General features: G+C 44.7%; 2 protein-coding genes across 2 annotated transcripts; both read left to right on the forward strand.

The window, feature by feature from the left end:
• The first annotated feature begins 2,352 nt into the window (after positions 1-2,352).
• On the forward strand, positions 2,353-7,643 carry LOC140719624 (zinc-binding protein A33-like). The gene is made up of 6 exons (XM_073034370.1): positions 2,353-2,797; positions 2,890-2,985; positions 3,073-3,306; positions 4,561-4,583; positions 4,687-4,805; positions 6,546-7,643. Exons 1-6 carry the CDS (start codon positions 2,390-2,392, stop codon positions 7,073-7,075), a joined length of 1,410 nt encoding a protein of 469 aa, XP_072890471.1. The 5' UTR covers positions 2,353-2,389; the 3' UTR covers positions 7,076-7,643.
• A 6,450-nt stretch (positions 7,644-14,093) lies between these two features.
• Positions 14,094-20,482, forward strand: LOC140719631 (zinc-binding protein A33-like). The gene is made up of 6 exons (XM_073034382.1): positions 14,094-14,557; positions 14,652-14,747; positions 14,843-15,076; positions 17,319-17,341; positions 17,441-17,559; positions 19,775-20,482. The coding sequence occupies exons 1-6, from the start codon at positions 14,147-14,149 to the stop codon at positions 20,272-20,274; spliced, it is 1,383 nt and encodes a 460-aa protein (XP_072890483.1). The 5' UTR covers positions 14,094-14,146; the 3' UTR covers positions 20,275-20,482.
• The last annotated feature ends 453 nt before the right edge of the window (positions 20,483-20,935 follow it).

Consider the following 20,935-nt stretch of genomic DNA (forward strand, 5'->3'; position numbering starts at 1 on the left):
AATAATTCAGCACCTTCCGGCCTTATGTCACCTCATGGGCTTCTGAAAATCCAAGTAAACAAAGTCTACTGCCTCTCCTTTGTTATTCCAATTGCTATTTCCTCAAAGAATTCCAACTTATTTGCCAGGCAAAATTACCCCTCAAGGAAATCAGGCTGACTTTAGCCTCTTTTGTCTTCTGCCTCCCTCATTTCTTAACGAGTGGAGTGACAATTGCAATTTTCTAGTCTTCTGGAACTATTCCAGAATCTAGTGATTCTCCTAATGCCTCCACTATTAATGTAGTTATCACCACTAATGCCACCACAAGCTTCTCAGCTACAACTTTTGGAATCCTGTAGTTATCTGTTCCAGTTGACTTATCTAACTTGAGCTTTCCAAGCTCCTTCACCTTCGTAATAGTTCCCTTTCCCTGACATTCTCAAATTTCTGGCGGACTGCTCACTTCCCTTCTCTCCGTCCACCCCAGACAGTGATACAATAGCTTTTTCTACCACGTTAAGCCAGACCTGTGGATTGCACCACTGTTGTGAAGCTACCAGGTGATACAGACCATCACGGTGCCTGCTCTCATCGGCTGCAGGGCTGGCTGACGGAAACCATTTCTGCTTCCAGTCCGTAACAAGGGATAACAGATGTTTACAGTAGAAACGCTGCGTTTAGACCTGCAGTCTGGAAGCCGTTTCTTATAAAGATCTGTTGAAATGTGGTCTGTTGTCTCTATGCTGAGTGCCACCCCCACCCACCATGAAGTTAATTTCCTTTCCTGGTTTCCTGCAACCATACCTCAGCAATCCTCGTTGAAACTGTAAATTCGCAGCACAGTATTCTCTCCAGGACCCATGCTCAAGATAATGTAATTAGCTTATAATATTTCATTTATAAAATCCTCGTTGCATAATATTGTGACGAGATCTGAAGGTTTATTCAATATGGACGGTTCCTTTAAAAAGAGCGAGAGCGTACGGCTAATTCAGAGAGAGAGAGAGAGAGAGCAACGAACAGCCTGTGAACACAAAGTACACTGCAGATGCTGTGGTCAAATCAACACGTACAAACAAGCTGGATGAACTCAGCAGGTCGGACAGCATCTGTTGAAAAGGAGCAGTCAAGATTTCGGGTCGAGATCCTTCGTCAGGACTAATGGGGGGGCAAGGGCCCTATAAAGAAGGTGGGGGGGGAGGGTGGAAAGCCAATCAGAGGAAAGATCAAGGGGTGGGGGAGGGGAAGCAGGGAGGGGATAGGCAGGAGAGGTGAAGAAGGAATCTAAGGGGAAAGCACTATGGGTAGTGGAAGAAGGCAGAGTCGTGAGAGGTGATAGGCAGCTAGAAGAGGAGACAGAGTGAAGGTGGGATGGGGAAGGGAGAGGGAGGGAATTACTGGAAGTTGGAGAATTTGATGTTAATACCAAGGGGCTGGGGACGGTATATGAGATGTTGTTCCTCCAACCTGAGTTTGGCCTCATCATGACAGTAGAGGAGGCCATGTATGGACATATCCGAATGGGAATGTGAAGGAGAGTTGAAGTGAGTGGCAACCGGGAGATCCTGTCTGTTGTGGCGGACGGAGACCGGTGGGTGACCGGTGACCGGTGGAAAGCTATCGGTGTGTTTAACCCTTGCCTGGGTTGATAGCTTTACCGCGGGAAATCGGCACTCTCCTTTGTGTGGTCACAGTCGATGACTTAACAAGACTTCAGGAGCAGGAGGACGACGTGGAAGATTCGACGGCATCGGCACTGGGAAGACAAATTAGCCCCCCCCCCCATCAATCTACTCAATTCAATATCACGAACTGAACTGACTTCATACCTATACCATCGTGAGACTATATCATTTATCACCTGAGCTGGGAGAAGTTTGGGAACTTTATTTACTCACTTATATATGCATAAACTCTGCTGGCCTGTTTGCCTTATCTTCTTTTATATTACTTTATTGCGTAGTTATTAATAAAATAATGTTTTAACAGAAGACTCAGACTCCAGGTGTGTTCCATTTCTGCTGGTCCTTTTTAACCCTTTACGTGGTACGTAACAATATTAAATGTCGGAAAATGACTGTTAAAAATCTTATTCTCACGGCACTGATTTCCACAGTTCAACGCTGGGTAGCTCCATTTATTTCTCGTGTTTGCTTAATTGGCCTGCCGGACGTTCTATTAGGTTTCAGGAACTTTCAGTACTGTTTAATCAAACCCTGCGCCTGATAATCGTATTTGGAAATTGCAAAGGATTCTGCAACTTGAACATATGCATCTACATGGCGTTATTTATGGCAGCACGTTTAGTGGACAACAGCGGCATTACAGGGCTTAATCAGCCCAGCCCTCCGGCCCCGCCCACAGGCCCACCCCTATCGGAGATTGCCAAGAAGTCTCTGCTGCTAAAATGGCGAAACAGCAAGTTCAGAGTTTAACCGACGAGGTAACTTGTCGGATCTGCGACAATTTCTTCACCGACCCGATAATACTGGAGTGTGGGCACAACTTCTGTCGCCGCTGTATCACCTGGCGTTGGGAAACCGAGGAGAGAAACTCGTGCCCGCAATGCCATAAGGTGTTTGCAGACCGCACCCTCAGAGTAAATCCGGCGTTGGGAAGCCTGGCTCAAAAGGCTCAAGGATTAAATCTGATTCTGAAAGAGAAAGACAAAAAGTTTTACTGTGAGGAACATCATGAAGAGCTGAAACTGTTTTGTGAAACTGACAAGAAGCTGATCTGTGTGATTTGTGCATCTGGCCGAGAGCACAACGCACATAATTATATGCCAATTAAAGAAGCCGCGGAAAACTACAAGGTAAGGTCAGCAGACGTTGAACACTGGTTCATTGTATTTTTGTTTTACTGACGGATGACCTTTTTATTCGTTGCTTCTCAAAATCATCCTAGAATCGTGTTACGCTTTTCTTGGAGTCGCTCGCAAACAGGAAATCAGATATCCAGCGAATGGCGGAACAACAGAAGGAGAAGATTTCCGGGGTTCGGGTGAGCTTCCAGGCCTCGGATTTTCCAGTGCTGTGTTGCTTTGTATTTTTGCGCCGTTCGTTACAACGCCTTCCCCTCTGCTCACAGGTCCAATCGCAGAGCATGCAGGCCCACGTTAGATCGTTGTTTGCTGATCTGCGCCGAATGCTCACCGAGAGGGAGCAGCGCCTGCTCACAGAGCTCAGAGCAGACGAGCAGAGAATTCTGGATCCAATGGAGAAAAATCTCCGAGATATTGAAGAGAGCTTATCTTCTCTCCAGCAGCGACTTTCAATGTTACAGGAAAGAATAAATCAACAAGATAACACGACATTTCTGAAGGTGAGCGGCGACATTCATGTTTCGTTCAGTGATTAATATATTTATGGATTTAATGTGACATTTGTCATTTTGTGTGTGTGTGTGTTGGGGGGGCTGTTGCTGTTGAATGTTGGAGCGTAAGTTACATATCAGATTTAAAGGCTCTATTCATATCCGTTCTGTGACGCGCCCTCCGTCTGCTCGTCCGACTTGTTCAAAGCCGTATACCCACTCTATATCAAAGAGGCAGATAATTCAGTCGCTTAACCCCCGTTTCAGGAACTCCATACAGGCCTCATTATATTTTGATCACTGACAGCATTTATTAACAATATTCTGAAATGTTTGGTCCCCCCGTATTCTTTTCTCCATTCTCCCTTAACTATACCTCTACTAATTTACGGGCGCCAGGTTTAGCGTGTCGCTGTTATAGCTCGGAGCGTTCGGAATTCAGTTCTGACTCGTTCTCTAGTGAGTCTCCCCATGGAATGTGTGGGTTTTCGCCGGGTGCGGCGGTTTCCTCTCACAGTTCAAAGACGCTCTGGGTAGGCTAAATGGTTATTGTAAATTGTCCCGTGATTAGGGTAAGGTTATTACGAGTTGCGTGGTTGCTGGGGCGGTTTCGTCCGAAGGGCCGGAAGGGCGCAATGTCAATAAATAAATGAATGTATGAATGTTACTTCATGTAATCTAGCCTTGTGCACATTCCTGAGTTAAAGGCGGTGTAAGTATTTCCCTATATCCATCCATTCGAATTTATTAAAAAGTTGAAATAATTCTGTGTGATAATTCTTTACGTTTTAAACGGATGAACGTGTCCCGTGTACAGTCTTCCCCATCGTCTTAGCCGTTGCACCAGCTCCGTTGCAGAACAACTGTCATAAGTAGTTCTTGCACTTACTCCTTTGGTTCTATCTCGTTAGTTCAATATCCACTTTCCATTTGTGCAGCAGGAAGGCAGGAATTGGGAAGCTTGCAGCCGTACATTAGATGAAATAGGGACTGTGATAGTGTAGCGTGGTCTGGAGCAGCATAACAAACTGCTGGAGGAGCTCGCCAGTGACGCAAAGGAAGCTACAGGTTTTCGGCTGAGACACAGCATCAAGGCAGTCACTCCTCATGATGTCATCCTGAAATGCCGAGCCCCCACTGCCTCCAGAGCTGCTCCTTAACCCGTTGATTTATTCTGGAAGTCTGATTTTTTTTCTCTCTCTCTGCGCTGAGGTTTTTCGCGATCAATTAATGTTAACGTCAAAATCATTTCATTAATTTCAGGAGGAATTTTCTCTGAAGAGAAGGTAGGACAAGCTATGTAATTAACATTCCTAGCTACTCTACTTACAACATATATGCGAAAATTTCTTAGCGACGTTCAGTTTACGGAATATTTAATGTTGTTAGGTACAGCGAGGAAGAACGAGGACTTACAGTTTTGGATGGTACCTTACCAGTTAAAGCATTCGGTCTAGCAAGTCTGATCAATGCAATGTTGAGTGAAGCTTTTCATTTCATCAGACAAGGTAACCCCTTTTCCTCTCATTTATTATGCAATCCAGCGATTTAATTGGATGACAAGAATTATTGTTTACAACGCACGGAAGCTGATGTTTGTTATTCTAGTTGCAAACACTCCTGTTGAAATAAAACTAGTGAAACTAGTGAGGCGCTGTGGCCTCACATTTCACTTTTGTAGCCTAAAGGCTTATGGTACGAACAAGGACTGTTCCATTTTAGATAACTTTGTCCCTATTCCTTATCGATTCTCTGTCAAATTGTTCACCTTTACCAGTCCACACCTCTTCTCGTTAGCTAATTCCGCAACTTGATTTAATCTGCCCAGCGTTCCTATCTGAGACTCTGCCTCTAGCTTGCTCCTGCCCAGCACGCCCGTTCACAGCTTACATGGTTCACTCGCCGCCTTCCAGCACCTGTCTCATCGCGCACTCTCACCTCTATACTCGACAATTTACTTCTGCAATCTGTCTGTTCAGCGTCCAGACACGAAACCTCGACCATTTATTTCTCTCCACCAATGCTGCTCCTCCAGCTCCTCCAGCAGATTGATTTTCTTTTTTCTTTTTTCTTTTTTGGCGCTTGTTAAAAACATCAGTTAAGTCAGCCTCTGCAGAAGTGAATCAACAGCTGATGAGCCTGGCCGAGATCCCTCTTCAGGACTACCATCAATTAGAATCCCGCCCAAACCCACTGTTATTCTATCGGTGTGGGGAAAAAGAGCCCTTGATATTGGGTGGTGGGCATGTATTTGGTGGGGCAAATGGCCTGTTTACATTATGTATGACTCCTTGACATCATTGATGATAATGTTATTTCACACTCAATCTGTCCTCACTCCTGAGGCTTCTGGTTTTCTGATATCCTGCAACCACTAAACTTATCTTCTTTCGTTCGCTCTCCAACTCGGTAATTGGACTTCACCTTCATCTCCTATCCGTGTTCCCTCTCTAGAAACACTCTCCTTTCCTTATCGCGTCTTGTTCTCTCTTTCTCTCTATTCCCTCATTGCGATGCCCGATGTTGATACGGCCCCCCTCCCCGACCTTCTCACACCTCCGCTCCTTTCCTTCTCCGACACAACAAGGGCACAGCTGCGTAAAATTCGGGAAAATAAGATTTAGACCATATGATTATAAGACGTAGGAGAAGAATTAAGCTATCTGGCCCATCGAGTCGGCTCCCTCATACTTCTCCAGTGCTTTATAAAGTCTGATTAATTATCCTTTTCAACCCCATTCTCCTGCCTTCTGCCCGAAACTTTTGACGCCTTTACTACTCAAGAACTTATCAACCATTGTTTTAATATAACCAAGCACATGGCCTCCACAGCCGTCTGTAGCAATTAATACCACAGATACACCACGTTATGGCTATAAAGAGTCCTCCTCATCTCGGTTTCAAAGGGATGTCTTCGTATGCTGAGGCTGCGCCCTCTAGTCCTAGACTCTGCCACTATTGGAATCTCTACGACCACGCTACCTGAACCTTTCGGTATTCGATAGGTTCAAATGAGAGCACTCCCCACCACCACCACAGCCACTATTCTTCTAAAGTCTAGCGTGTCTATATCCCACTCCTCACACGTTAGTCCTTTCATTCCATTCATTTCATTCCCGGGTGAATTCTCCTCAACCTCCTCTAGATCCTCTCTATTGGTCACCAGCTAGTAACTCAGGAAGTGCTCCTGTTCCGCCCGATTGCCCTCGATCCACGGAGACGCTCTAATTCTCTGCTTATCTCTGCAGTTTCTGTCACCCTGGACGTGGAAACAGCAAATCCGCGGCTTGAGGTGTCTGACGATCTGAAAAGTGTGAAATACACCCCGTCTCCAAGAAGCCTCCATGATTCTGTGAAGAGATTTGAAGACCAGGCATGTGTGCTGGGATCGGTGGGATTCACATCGGGAAGGCATTATTGGGAAGTGGAAGTAGCGGCTAATCGGCGCTGGACTCTGGGTGTTGCTGCAGAGTCTGTTTCGAGGAAGGGGTTAAGGAGACTTAGACCAGAGACTGGGGTCTGGAGCATCGCGCGGAAAAATCACAAGGTTCATATAAACAACACCGCTTCAATCCCTCTCCTTGCCGAACCTTTCCTCAGGAAGGTGGGAGTTTATCTCAGTTACGAGACGGGTACAGTTTCCTTTTACAGCGTGGACACAAAGTCCCATCTCCACACATTTACTGGGATTAAATTCACCGGGAAAGTTTATCCTTTCTTGCGGACAGTGGATGGGAACTGGCTGAGAATCTCTTCCGGTTCTGCTCCGCGTCTCTAAAAGGCTTAGGTCCCGTGAACGGTGTCAGTAGCAGGGTATGGGTAGTAGAATTTGCAAGGACGTTGCCGGGATTTGAGGCACTGAGTTAAAGGGAAAGGTAAAATAAGTTAGGACTGTATTCCCTATAGTAAAAAAAACATAAGCGGCGATTTGACAGCGATACTATATATATAATTATATAGTGTGAGACTAGGTTACAGGTCATGGGTTAAGTGTGAAATGTTAAATTTCTAAGGGGAACTTCTTCCCTTAGAGGGTGGTAAAAGTGTTGAACAAGCTTCCAGCGGAAGTGGTGGAATCGGGGTTCATTTTAACGTTTTGATAACTACACGGATAGGAGGGGTACCGAGGGCTTTGGTGCAGGTTCGGGTCGATGAGGCTAGCAGGGTAATAGTTCGACACGGCGATGGGCCTGTTTCTGTGCTATAGTGATCTATTACTCTGTGAACCACATTTTGTAACTGTTGGCTCTGAAAAGTTCCCATTCAATTCTCAAATACCATGTTGCAAAACCATGAACGAGCTTTGAAATAAAAAATCAGCAGAAAGAAAAGTTTTAAAAATGTAATTTAAGTTGTGCAGGTTTCGGTTTATTGGATGCAGCTACATGAACTGAGTCAGTGTGTACCTGAACTTCAAATAGCTGGGAAACAATTGTTTGAAAGTTTAATCACGGAGCTGATTTGTCAAATCTGCCCGGATTTCTTCACTGATCCAGTCATGATGAAGTGTGGGCACAATCTCGCTCACTACTGCATCTCACAGCGTTGGGTAAGAGAGGAGAGAATCTCCTGGTCGGAATGTAGAGTGGAGGTTTCTGACCACATACCTCAACGCGTCTGGCCCAGAAAGCTCCAGAATTCAACCTGCTTCTAATGGTGGACGAGAGTAAATGTAACATCGGTGAACACCGGGATGATTTGGAGCTGTCCGAGCAACTGATGAGAAACTAAACTGTGTGATCACCTCAATATATTCCCATAGTTGGTAATCTGATTCTTCAATCCCTTCCTAGAATCAGGCTGGGTTATCCTTGCAACTTCTCACAAACAGATTTCTCGCCATCAAAAATATCGATTGACGGCAGATACGGAAGAGTTTTGAAGTTCAAGTGCATTTTCTGACTTTCACGTCCTCTTGCACTGTTCGGTTTCCGTAGCCATCAATAATAACTTCGAATGCAATTTTATTGTTGTCATTTAAACGCGGTGACCATTTCCTGAGGCACCTCCTGTGAAGTAGAAACCGAGTGTATGCTCAAGGTCTCTTGCTCCAGTAGCACATCCACTTCAATGTTCGACGTGTTCTGCGTTCAGTTATGCTCTTCTGCACGCCACTGTTGTAACGCGTAGTCATTTGAGTTCAAGTCAAGTCTCTTTATATTGTCTTTTCGACCATAACTGCTGGTGCAGTACACAGTAAAAACGAGACAACGTTTTTGAGGACCATGGTGCTACATGAAACAGTACAATAACTACACTGAACTACGTAAAAACAACACAGAAAAATCTACACTAGACTACAGACCTACCCAGGACTGCATAAAATGCACAAAACAGTGCAGACATTACAATAAATAATAAACAAGACAATAGGCACAGTAGAGGGCAGTAAGTTGGTGTCAGTCCAGACTCTGGGTATTGAGGAGTCTGATGGCCTGGGGGAAGAAATTGAGTGTGGATTGATTCGCAGAGTATTAGCGTGTCACAACAGCAGCACAATATACAATCATCGGCCAACATATTGTACATAGAACTGAATCGGCAATATTCATCTCCTTTACCTTTCGTTTCAAACGAACAGTAAGTGGATGTTATAGGTTCACTGCCATCTATATTTCCGTGTAATTCCTATTAAACCCAATTGCATTTACTCACGATGATTGTGTTTGATTCTCTGCGTGGGGAGTATTTGTCGGTGTTTAGGAATTAATATTGGATTGCTGACCGTGGATCGCGCAGCAGATTCATCCCATTTCCATGAGTCGTTCACAACCATCTTGTGTTACTTGTCCCGTCATCTTTTCAAACATATTCAATATAGATGAACCATTCGATCGAAATGCTCGATCGTTACAGAGCATGCTTCAACGGCCAAATCGCATCGTGTTCACTCATAACGCTCTAAGCGACATTCTAAGTAGAAGGATCCCTCTTGTCCTTAAACATGTGCACCAAAAATTTACCTGCATGGTTTTATTTTATATATTTTCTTATAAATCTGGTCATCAGTAAAGTCTATAATTTAACCTTGTGTTCCGTGCTTTCGGAGTATAATTTTTTTCTACGTTGGTAAGTAGTAAAATGGTTTCATACTGCCACATGTGGATAGTTACAGAGAAAATCGTTCAGTTTTACAGTCCTCCCAGTGGTATCATTTCATTATAAAAGTGCATTGTGGCATTACAGGGCAGAGGATAACAGAACGCAGAATGAACTGTTAAAGTTGCAGGGTCCAGTGCAAGTAGGCAGTGTGGTCACGAATCCATGTTATCATACTATGGCACTGTCCAATAGGTCGTATAAAAACGGGGAGGGAAGCTGGCCTTGAGCCTAGTGGTTCATCATTTCAGGTTATTGCATTTCCTCCTATGTGGGAATAAGGAGATGATCCCCAAATTCCGCTTTGTACATTGTTTGAAAGTGAAATAAAGTCCAAAGGGGGAAATAAAACATAATTGCAATTAAGACATCACACACAAAATGCTGGGGGATCTCAGCAGGCCAGGCAGCATTTATGGGGGAAAAAGTACAGTCGACGTTTCGGGCCGAAACCCTTCGGCAGGACTGAAAAAAAAACCGAGGAATAGATTTGAAAGGTGTGGGGGGGGGGGGGGGGGAGAGAAACTGCAGGCGATAGGTGAAACTTGGAGAGGGAGGGATGAAGCAATGAGCTAGGAAGTTGATTCGAATCAACTTAGATAAGAGACAGAAGGCCATGGAAGAAAGAGAAACAGTGGGGGAGGGGGGGGGGAGGCACCAGAGGGAGGCGATGGATGAACAAGGAGATAGCATGAGAGAGGGTCAAGGGGATGGGAAATGATGAAGTTGGGGCAGGCATTATTGGAAGTTTGAGAAATCGATGTTCATGCCATCAGGTTGGAGGCTACCTCCATCCGTTTCTCAATGTAATGCCTCCGCTAAGTGGAGCTTATTGGAGCTAAGTGGCAGCTCCTTTTCCTTCTGCACTACAATCAGCACGGCCCACCCTGTCCAGTCAATCCTTATGACTCAACACGTCCAATCTCGGCAACGTCTTTGTGACGTTTGCTGCAACATTTATAATTTAATTTCTTACTTCCTCCAGCGTGACCACCGTGGTGCACACTGTGCTCTTACATGCGGTGTCTGAAGCATCTTGACGCCCTAGCTTTTGTACTCAGTGCCATGCCCAAGAAAGACAAGTATCCGAAAGCACCGTTTTCACAATCCTACTTATCTACCGGGTCGCCATGGTCAAGAAACTATGCTTTCCCACCACTAGGTGTCTCTGCTATACAACAATCTTCAGAGCCCTGTCTTTCGTGTCGAAATCCTGCTCCGTTTATTCTCTGATAAACCAGCATTTCTCACTTCACCAGTTCAATCCCACCTGCCGTTCCTTGGCCAAATTCTCAGATTATGTAGATAATGTAGATCATTTTGACACCACACGGAACCTTACTCAGAGTCCAACCTACCGCTAATATTCTTGAGGTCCCGCACGGACTTCATTTAATCGTTTTTTTTTTGCCATAGCAAATACAAATATTCACCAGATCGTAGAGCCTCGGTCGTCGGAGAAACTAGCTTCAGGTTAACGGCTTTTCATCATGGAAGCAAGAGCTAGAATTAAGTGTTTATTTTTCCCTCTTGTATAAGGTAAACATGACGAAGGTCGTAGAGAACTTCTCAACGGAAACACGTGTGATTGACTGGAGTCCAACAGACTTCGTTTGGCGCAAGTGTAGTGGTTGGCTTGAAGGGGAAGATGAAGGTCGTCTGGATGAGGTGCTATAAAGAGTGAGGCATGATCTCAGGAAGTAAGTACGTAGTTAGGAAAATGACACCAAACTTCGAGATACAAATAACGTTTGGCGGACTGAGATAGTTGGAAACTGTTCCCAGAAACAGTGGGGTTCCGTGTGGCAATACCGGAACAGGTGGTGAACACACACACACACACACACACACACACACACACACACACACACACACACACACACACTCACACACAAATATCAGATATACGTAATTCAACAAATTCAACAAAAGAAATGCTGAAATTACAAGAGAATCCAGAAACAGTCCAACACATTATAGAACCGTGCAGCAGTTCAATTGAATCTGATTACAATCTAGTGGCAGACATCATTCACCAAAAACTTGCTTTAAAGTACAAACTTATAAAAGCAAAAAACCTTATCATAAATACACGTCTGATCAAGTTTTAGAGTCAGGGTGCTAGAAACTATATTATGACATATCCGTTGTTACAGATAAGACAATCTACACTCAACTGTTCAGATTTAATATTATAGGTTCAACAAACAAGAGCAACTTGCGCAATAGATATAACTATCAGGAGCAGTTAACATGCAGAAATCAGTAAGTGAAAAACACAGGAAATATGCTGAAATAAGAGAGGAGCCTGAATGACGTGGAACATGAACATTATCCGAATAGCAATATTCAGACATGGTATCATTCCAAAGTTAGTACACAACAGCACTAAATAATTAGGCAGACACAGCAATATTTATGTAAATCTCCAGAAAGCCACAATAGTCCCAAAATTTCTCGTAATTGAAAAACGAGTTGCTTGGCTATTCCTGTGGTTCACGCTTTACCAACCTGACCTGAGAAAATAATAAGAATAGCAATAAATGAGTAATAATCATTGAGGTCACTTGTTGTAGAGTCATTAAAAGTGAGGATCGCACTTCCCATCCACCTCTCTGCCTGTTTACACGACCGGACGTCTTTTCCTCGGTTTCATTGATTTGCGGAAGTTTTTCAACAAAAACAACTGAATTAAGTATTTATTCAAAATTCGCCGATATGAACATTTGCTTGGACATTATCACAAACACACGAGGATCTGCAGAAGCTGGAAAATCCAGAGCAACACACACAAAATGCAAGAGGGAACTGAGCAGGTCAGGCAGCATCTACGGAAAAGAGCGAACAGTCGGCGTTTCTCGCAGAGGCCCTTCTTCAGTCCTGGACAGAAGGCCGTGGAAGAAAGCAAAAGAGGGAGGAGCACAAGAGGGGGCTGATGGGTGGGTAAGGAGATAAGGCGAAAGAGGGAAAAGGGGGTGATGAATAATGGCGGGGGTGGAGAGGGGATGGGGAAAAGTGAACGGGGGTGTCTTTACCGGAAGTTGGAGAAATCGATGTTCATGCCGTCAGGCTGGACGCTACCCAGACGGAATATAAGGTGCTGTTCCTCATACCTAAGTGTGGCCTCATCACGACAGTGGGGGAGGCCATGGATAGACAAATCAGAATGGGAATAAAACCGAACTAAGATGGGTGGGCACTGGGAGATCCTGCTTTTTCTGGCGGATGAAACGAAGATGCTCGGCGAAGTGGTCTTCCAATCTACATCGGGTCTCACCAACATACAGGAGGCCGCACTGGGAGCACCAGATACAGTCTATGGCTCAACAGACTCACAGGTGAGGACTAAGCTGGAACGACAGCTTGGGGCCGTGAATGGTAGTGAGGGAGGCGGTGTAAGGGCGGGTGTAGCAGTTGCTCCGCTTGAAAGGATAAGTGCCAGGAGAGAGATCAGTGGGGAAGACGAATGGATAAAGGTGTCTTGTAAGGAGCAATCCCTGCAGATAGCAGAAAGTGGGAGTGGGGTGGAACGATGTGCACGGCGGTGAAGCCTCACTACAAAACTCATCTGTCCCTAACACAACCCTCCCCCCACTTTCAGCTTTCTGCAGGGATCATTCCCCACTGATCTCCCTCCTGTCACTTATCCTTTCAAGCGGAGCAACTGCTACACCCGCCCTTACACCGCCTCCCTCAGTATGTATCCTTTGCAAGCGGAACAGTTCCACACCTGCCCGTACTACCTCCTCCCTCTCTACCCAAACAGTCCTTCCAGATGAGGGAACACTTCACCTGTGAGTCTGTAGGGATCATATACTGTGTCTGGTACTCTCGGTGTGACCTTCTGTATATCGGTGAGACCTGACGTGGATTGGGTGACGCTTTGTCGAGTGCCTACACTCCGTCTGCCAGCAAAAGCGAGACCTCCTAGCGGCCACCCATTTTAATTCCGCTTCCTTTTCCCATTCCGATATGTCTATCCATGGCCTCCTCCTGTTGTGATGCCTCCTAGGCTGGAAGAACAACACCTTCGGTCTGGGTAGCCTCCAACCTGACGGCATGAACATTTATTCCTCCATCTTCTGGTAATGCCCCTCTCTCTGCTTCACCATTCCCCATCACCATTCGCCTCTCTCACTTATCTCCTTGCCCGCCTACCACCTCCCTCTGATTCTCTCATTCCCCCCTTCCTTCTTTTATGGCCTTCTGGTCTCTTCTGTCAGACTCCCCCTTCCCCAGCCCTGTATCACTTTCACCAATGAAATTCCCAGCTCTTAGTTTCATCCCAACCCCTCCGGTCTTCTCCTATCATTTCGCATTTCCCCCTCCCCCCACTACTTTCAAATCTCTTACTATCTTTCCTTTCGGTTAGTCCTGACGAAGGGACTCGGCCCAAAACGTCGACAGCGCTTCTCCCTATAGATGCTGCCTGGCCTGCTGTGTTCCACCAGCATTCTGTGCGTATTGTTTTCTAAATCGCCTCAACTTCTTTTTCTCAGTTCTACCGAAGGGTCTCGGCCATAAACGTAGACAATTCTCTTTTCCATAGTTGCTGCCTGGCCTGCTGAGTTCCTCCAGCCCTTTGTGTGTGTTGCACATATTGATTCTGGTAGCTGAATTATACTATTTATATTTAAATTATACTGTTGCATATTTTGATCACTGCACGCTTAGTGGACAGTTGCGGTACTACAGGTCTTCCGCAGCCCCACCTCCGTTGGTTGTTGAGTAGGAAGTGAGAGGCACTAAGATGGCTGCGAAACAGCAAGTTGACAGTTTAAAAGAAGAGGTAACTTGTCGGATCTGCCATGAGTTCTTCATTGATCCAGTTATACTGAGGTGTGGGCACAACTTCTGCAAGCGCTGCATCACACGGCGTTGGGAAAGGGAGACGAGAAACTCCTGCCCAGAATGTAATGCGGTGTTTGTAGACCGCACCCTTAATGTGAATCCGGTATTAGGGAGTTTGGCCCGAAAAGCTCAGGATTTAACCCTGACGCTTAAGCAGAAGGAAAGGAAACTTCAGTGCGAGGAACATCAGGAAGAACTGAAGCTGTTTTGTGAAACTGACAAGAAGCTGATCTGTGTGATTTGTTCGGCTGCACGGGAACACAGAGAACACCAATTCATGCCTGTTAATGAAGCTGTTGACATTTTAAAGGTAAAGGCGGCAAACTTAGATCACCGGCCTACTCTATGTGGGTTTTTTTTTCATGCGTAAATCTTTAATTCTCTGTTTCTGCAATTCCTCCTAGAATCATGTTCAATCTACACTAGAAGCTCTGGAAAAAAAGAAATCAGGTATTCAGGAAATGGCGGATCAACAGAAGCAGAAGATTTCTGGAGTTCGGGTAAGTTTCCCAGCTGTAGATTGTCTGGCCTCCTGTACTTTAGTTTTTTTTTCCCCCGTAGTTAATGATAATATCCTTCAACGTCCACTTCACAGGACCTGTCACTGAGCCTGCAGGCATACGTTAAATCCTTATTTGCTGATCTGCGCCAAATTCTAACCGAAAGGGAGCAGCGCTTACTCAGCGAACTCAACGTGGAGGAGCAGAGAGTTCTGAATCCAATGGAGAATAATCTCCGAAAGATTCAAGAGAATTTATCTTCTCTTCAGAATCAACTCTCAAAATTACAGGAACGGATGGTTCAGCAAGACAACGTGACTCTTCTGAAGGTGAGGGCTGTTCGGTTCGGGGAAAATATATAGTCACAAAATGGCGGATACCAGGTTTCAAATAATGTATCAGACTGAGACCGTGGAAAGGAAGAAGTAGGAAACCCCGAATGTTGGGTGGGGTGGGGGGGGGGGGGGAAGGAGTATAAGCTGGGGGTGGGAGAATTAAACAGTCGATATTTCGGACCGAGGCCCTTCATCCGGACTAAATGATAATTGAATAAGTACAATTAAGGTAGATATAATCGGTAAGTAGGATATCGGGTTCATTTGTCGAGACCTATTTTGTGTTATGCTCCTTGTCTGCTCTTCAGACATGATCAATCTTCCGATCTAAATCAAATTTCAAAGTTCAAACGTTCGAAGTAAATTTATTATCAAAGTGCATAATTGTCACTATAAACAACCCTGAGATTAATTTATTTTGTTTGAAGTCATAGTAAATGCAAAGAAACACAATTGAATCAATGAAAGGCCGCACGTAAAAAGACGGGTAAACTGCCAATGTGCAAAAGACAACAAACTGTGGAAATAACAAAAAGAAAATAATAACAATAATAACAAATAAGCAATAAAGACCGTAAAAATGAGATGACGACTCCTCAATAGAATGTCTATAGGTTCAGTGCTGCGGTAAGTGAAGTCGAGTGAAGTTATCTTCTCCGGTCGAAGAGCGGGCTGCTGACGGAGACAGGCCATTTGATATATCCAACATGCGCTGCAATATATTCTGCACATTTTGTTCATTCACAACACCCGTTAGAAATATTCCGAATCCCATATTTTTTTGCGTTACTGTTCATCTTCCCCTTTAGTTCTTCTCTATTGAATTACTTTACATTATGTGCTGTAATCTAGTCGTGCGTAAGTTCCAGAATTAAACTTTGAGTTTTGCTCTTCAGACAGTCGAAATATATTTTACGTATCCATCCTTCAAATATATTCACAGTCTTATCATCTTATCACTTTATAGGGAGAAAAGTGTCTCGCTGGTGTAATACTCCCCATTCTCTCTGTGACTATATCCACTCAGTAACGAAACAACTCTCATATATATTCTTTGTAATTTCTCCTTCACTACTTACTTAGTGCCCACAACGACACAGACGTTTAGGCAGCAACGAAGATCCTGCATCTCTGTTTATATAGAAGGACTATTCATTGCTGTTTCTGTGCCTATTGTTTTTTGAGCATTCAGTGTTGTTAGCACGCAGATGAATCCCCGAACCTGGAGGACTAATGGACCACTCTCAGCCTGCCCTCTATTCTTTGACCTGATCCGTATGGACTACACTACTGAGGGCTAAAGCACAAGGACCTGGCTCCAGTCCGCAAAGCTGTCCGGTCAGTGAGACAGGCAGGCTTCCAAACCTTACGACAAGTTTGTGATCCTCTTGGAGGACATTCACCTTTGGTCCTGTATTAACAGTGCAAAATTAGCTTTCCGATTGTGTGTTTGAAACCCGGGTTTGCGGAATATTCGGCTGTTTCTAACAATCTAGATGAAATGCAAATGAAAAGGTCTGCTGTTGCGATAGTCTGCGGCAGGGAGATTCAATATTAAAGGAACTCAGCAGCTGGAGAGCATCAGTGGAAGAGAGAAATTGTCCACGCTACATGCTGAGCCCTCCCGGCCGTTGAGCAAATCGACACGAGCAGCATCCATCGTTAGGGACGCCCACCACTTGAGACATGCTTTCTTCGCGCTGCTGCCATCTGGAAGAAGGTACACCACCAGGTTCAGGAACAGTTATTACCCCTCAACTATCGAGTTCTTGAACCAAAGTGGAAAACTTCACTTAACGTCAATTTTCCCATCACTGAAATGTTCCCATAACATCTGGACTCACTTCCAAGGACTCTTCATCTCATGTTCTCAATATTTATTGCTTATTTATTTAATATTATTAATTCTTTCTTTTTTTGTATCTGCACAATGCTCAAGTTGGTGTGGTCCTTTCAGTGATTCTATTGTGATTATTATTATATGGATTTATGGAGTATGCTCGCAAGAAAATGGATTTAGAGTTATTATATGATGCGTTTGATAATAAATTTACTTTGAATTGGAACAGTTACAGCTCTTGACACGGGAGTATCGATTTGAAACGTTGCACATGCTGCCAAACCCTTTGAATCCCTCCAGAAATTCTTTCCCTTGGACTTAGATGAAACTTCTATGGACAGGATGGGGGCTGACATCTACCATCATATTAACATTAAAACATTTTGTTTATTACAGGAGGAATATTCTCGGAAAGGAAGGTAGGATTTGCAACGTAATGAACAGCTGCAACTATTATAAACTATTTAGGAAAAATTTTTCTTATGTTTATTTTATCACCTACTGCTTAATACTGACAGGATAAGTGAGGAAGAACATACGTTTTCAATTTTGGATGGTGCCCTGCCGGTTAAGCAATTCAGTCACGCAAGTTTGTTGAAAGAAGTATTGAGTGAAGAGTTTAATTTCTTCAAACAAGGTAAAACTCGGTTAGCTGTTTTCCAAGTTATTAAATTCTTTTGAGAATTGATTAGGTAAAGCATTGGATGATAATGGGCGTTTTATATTCCAGCAGCAATTGCTCCTGTTGGAAAAGATGGCTTATGTTCTACTTGGGTCAACCAAGACTCAGTGATATCTCAACATGAATGTTCCAATTTATTGTAGTTAACTTGAAACCTTGTGTACTATTACCATTCCTCAATATTGTTCTATTCTTTTGGGCTATTTTACATTGACAGCTGGTGTGCCTTTAGCGAGGTCTATCATCTTTTCCAAAATAGTTTAATCTGGCCGCCATCCCCACCCCACCCCGATGCACATAATTCGACTATCACCTTTAAGTCACTGCCTCCACGTTACCCTTTCCACGCGTGTCTCCCACTTCCCTTCATCCCCGTGACAACTGATTTTATCGATCTTCTATCAGGGTTTGTCGCATGCCAGCCTCTAACACCATGCTAGGTATCCTCAAAACTACAGCATTGATTTCAGGTTCGACACGAATCATCAGAAATGTTGCTTGGGACGCTTAGTTCCTCTAACGGATTGCTCATGACACAAATATAATTTTCAAGACGCGATCCGATTCAATGAAACGCTAGTGTATTTTAGGGATAACAGAGGGCGGATACACCCACTCTAAATATCCAGTTTTCCAAATAATATACAGAAATCCGCTGAGGCTGGTTAAGACTAGGTTATGGGTTAAGGGTGAAAGGTGAAATGTTTAAATGGAACATAAGCGGTAACTTCTTCACTCGGAGAGTGGTGAGCGTGTCGAATGAGCTGACAGTGGAAGTGGTGGGTGCAGATTCTATTTCAATATATAAGTAAGAGCTGGATGTATGCATGGTTGGGAGCGGTTTGGAGTGCTGTGCTCCGGGGTAGGCCAATGGGACTAGTCAGAATAACAGTACAGCATTCGCTGGGTGGGCTGAAGGGCCTGTTTCTGTGCTGTAGTATTTTATGTTCTATGATATTCGTTCCGATCTATTTCAGTCCTTGGGGAATAGATGGACATTTTTAAACACCACTATTAACTCCACCATATGCATAACCAGACTCCAACATACAGACGTCCAGAGAGACAGGAATGTACCAGGCGTTGTTCTAGAGAGAGAGAGAAAAGGTTCAGATTGGTCCAAACTCTCCTGATATATCACGTCTTCTAATAACAAGCTCTCTAATCCTCCCCTGTAGAGACACTTATCTAGATGGCTTTAAGTGCTACAACTGAGTCCATACAATCACAATTTCTGGCACATAGAACATAGAACGGCATGGCACAGGAACAGATCCTTTGGCGTAATGTTGAGCCGAGCCAACTAAAAAGCAAATCAAAAATCTCTTTCCTAATGCGTAACGCACTTTAGATCAGGGAGCCCTCAGTTAAATGTAGGGGTTTTGTTAGCATAAAAAGGTTGGGAACCCCTGCTTTAGGAAAAGCACAAAAGACTGCAGAGGCTGCAAATCCAGAGTAAGGCACACAAAATGCTGGAGGAGCTCAGCAGGTCAGGGATCATCAAGGAAAGCAATACAGGCTCGACATTTCGGAGCAAGGCCTTTTATCGTGACTGAAAAGGAAGGGGGAAGAAGACAGAATAAGAAGTTGGTGGTGGCGGGGGAGGAGTGACGGGACAACACAAACTTGCCTGTGATAAGTGATGCCAAGTGAGGTTGTGGGGGGCGGGGGGGGGGGGGAGTGTGAAGAGGATGAGTTGAGCTGATAGGTGGAAAAGGTATAAGGCTTCGGAAGAAGGAGAGCAGAAGAGTATAGACTATGGGAGGAGGAGGGGCACCAAAGGGGAGGAGGTGGGCAGGTCGGGAGAAGACAAGGTGTGAGAAGGGAAATGGAAAAAAGGAGGGGGGGGCAGAAATTACAGAAAGTTAAAGAAATTAATGTTCATTCAGTCAGGTTGGAGACTAGCTAGACGGAATATGAAGCGTTGGTCCTCCAATCTGAATGTGGCTTCATCGTGGCAGTAGAGGAGGCCGTGTACCGATGTGTCAGGATGGGAACGGGAGCAGAAGTAAATCGGGTGGCCATCGGGGAATTCGATTTCTGTTAGCCGCCTGATTATTCTTGGAATGGAGCTTTTTTCACGTACCGTTCCTGGGCACATGCCGCCTGATTAGGTCCGTAATCCCAGGGACGCTTTAATTCTCTGCTTCTTCTCCCCACCAACACTCAGTTTTTGTGAAGCTCGATGTGGAAACAGCAGCTTCGCGCCTCGAGGTGTCTGACGATCTGAGGGGTGTAAAATGGACCCGGATCGCGAGAAATCTCCCTGTTAACACGAAAAGGTTTGAAAACCAGGTGTGCGTTCTGGGGTCGGAGGGATTCACGACAGGAAGACATTACTGGGACGTGGACGTGACGGCGAATCGGCGTTGGACTCTGGGAGTCGCTGCAGAGTCTGTGTCGAGGAAGGGATCAGCGAGACATAGACCAGCCACTGGAGTCTGGAGCATCACGCGGAAAGATGACAAGCTTTTTGCAAAGAGTGCCAATTTACTCTATCTCCCTGTCGATCAGATGCCCGGGAGGGTGAGAGTTTATCTCAGTTATGAGTCCGGGTCAATTTCATTTTGCAGAGTGGATAACTCCCATCTTTATACTTTCAATGGGAAATTCGAGGGGAAGATTTATCCTTTCTTCGGGACAGTGGATGGAAACTGGATGAGAACATAGTTCAGTTTCTCTCCGCAACTGTAAAAAAAAGGGGTGTTAACCGGGACCAGTGTCAGTAGGGAGCACTGAGTCTGTGCATTACAAACCGAATTTTGTAACATGTTGGCGCGGAACGGGTCCATTCAATACCCGAATTTTGCATTGTAAAACCATAAATAATCTCTGAATAAAACGAAACCGTACGAACAGTATTGGAAATTAAATTGTCCACCTATTCGTTTCAGTTCGTTAACACAACTACCAAGGGCATGATCCCGAGAATGAAAGGCTTAACGTGTGAGGAACTCTTGGTGACTCGTGGCCTGTACTCACTGGGGTCTGGGGGTAGTCTCATTCAAACGTACCGAATATTGAAAGACCTAGATAGACTGGAAGTGTAGAGAATGTTTCCTATCGTGGGTAAGTCTCGGACCAAAAAGGCACAAGCTCAGAATACAAGGATGTCTCTTTAGCACAGAGATGTGGAAGAGTTTCTTCACCGAGAGGGTGATGAAGCTGTGGAAGCTAGGGCATTGGGCATATTTCAAGCGGAAGTCGACATGATCTTGATTAGTAATGGCGTCAAAAGTAATGGGGAGAAAGCAGGAAAATGGAGTTAAGTGGGTAAATAAACATGAGGAAATGACGGAGCTGATTCATTGGGCCGAATGGCCTAACTCTG

The sequence above is a fragment of the Hemitrygon akajei genome, chromosome 2, assembly GCF_048418815.1.
Source record: "Hemitrygon akajei chromosome 2, sHemAka1.3, whole genome shotgun sequence".
Taxonomy (NCBI): Eukaryota; Metazoa; Chordata; class Chondrichthyes; order Myliobatiformes; family Dasyatidae; genus Hemitrygon; species Hemitrygon akajei.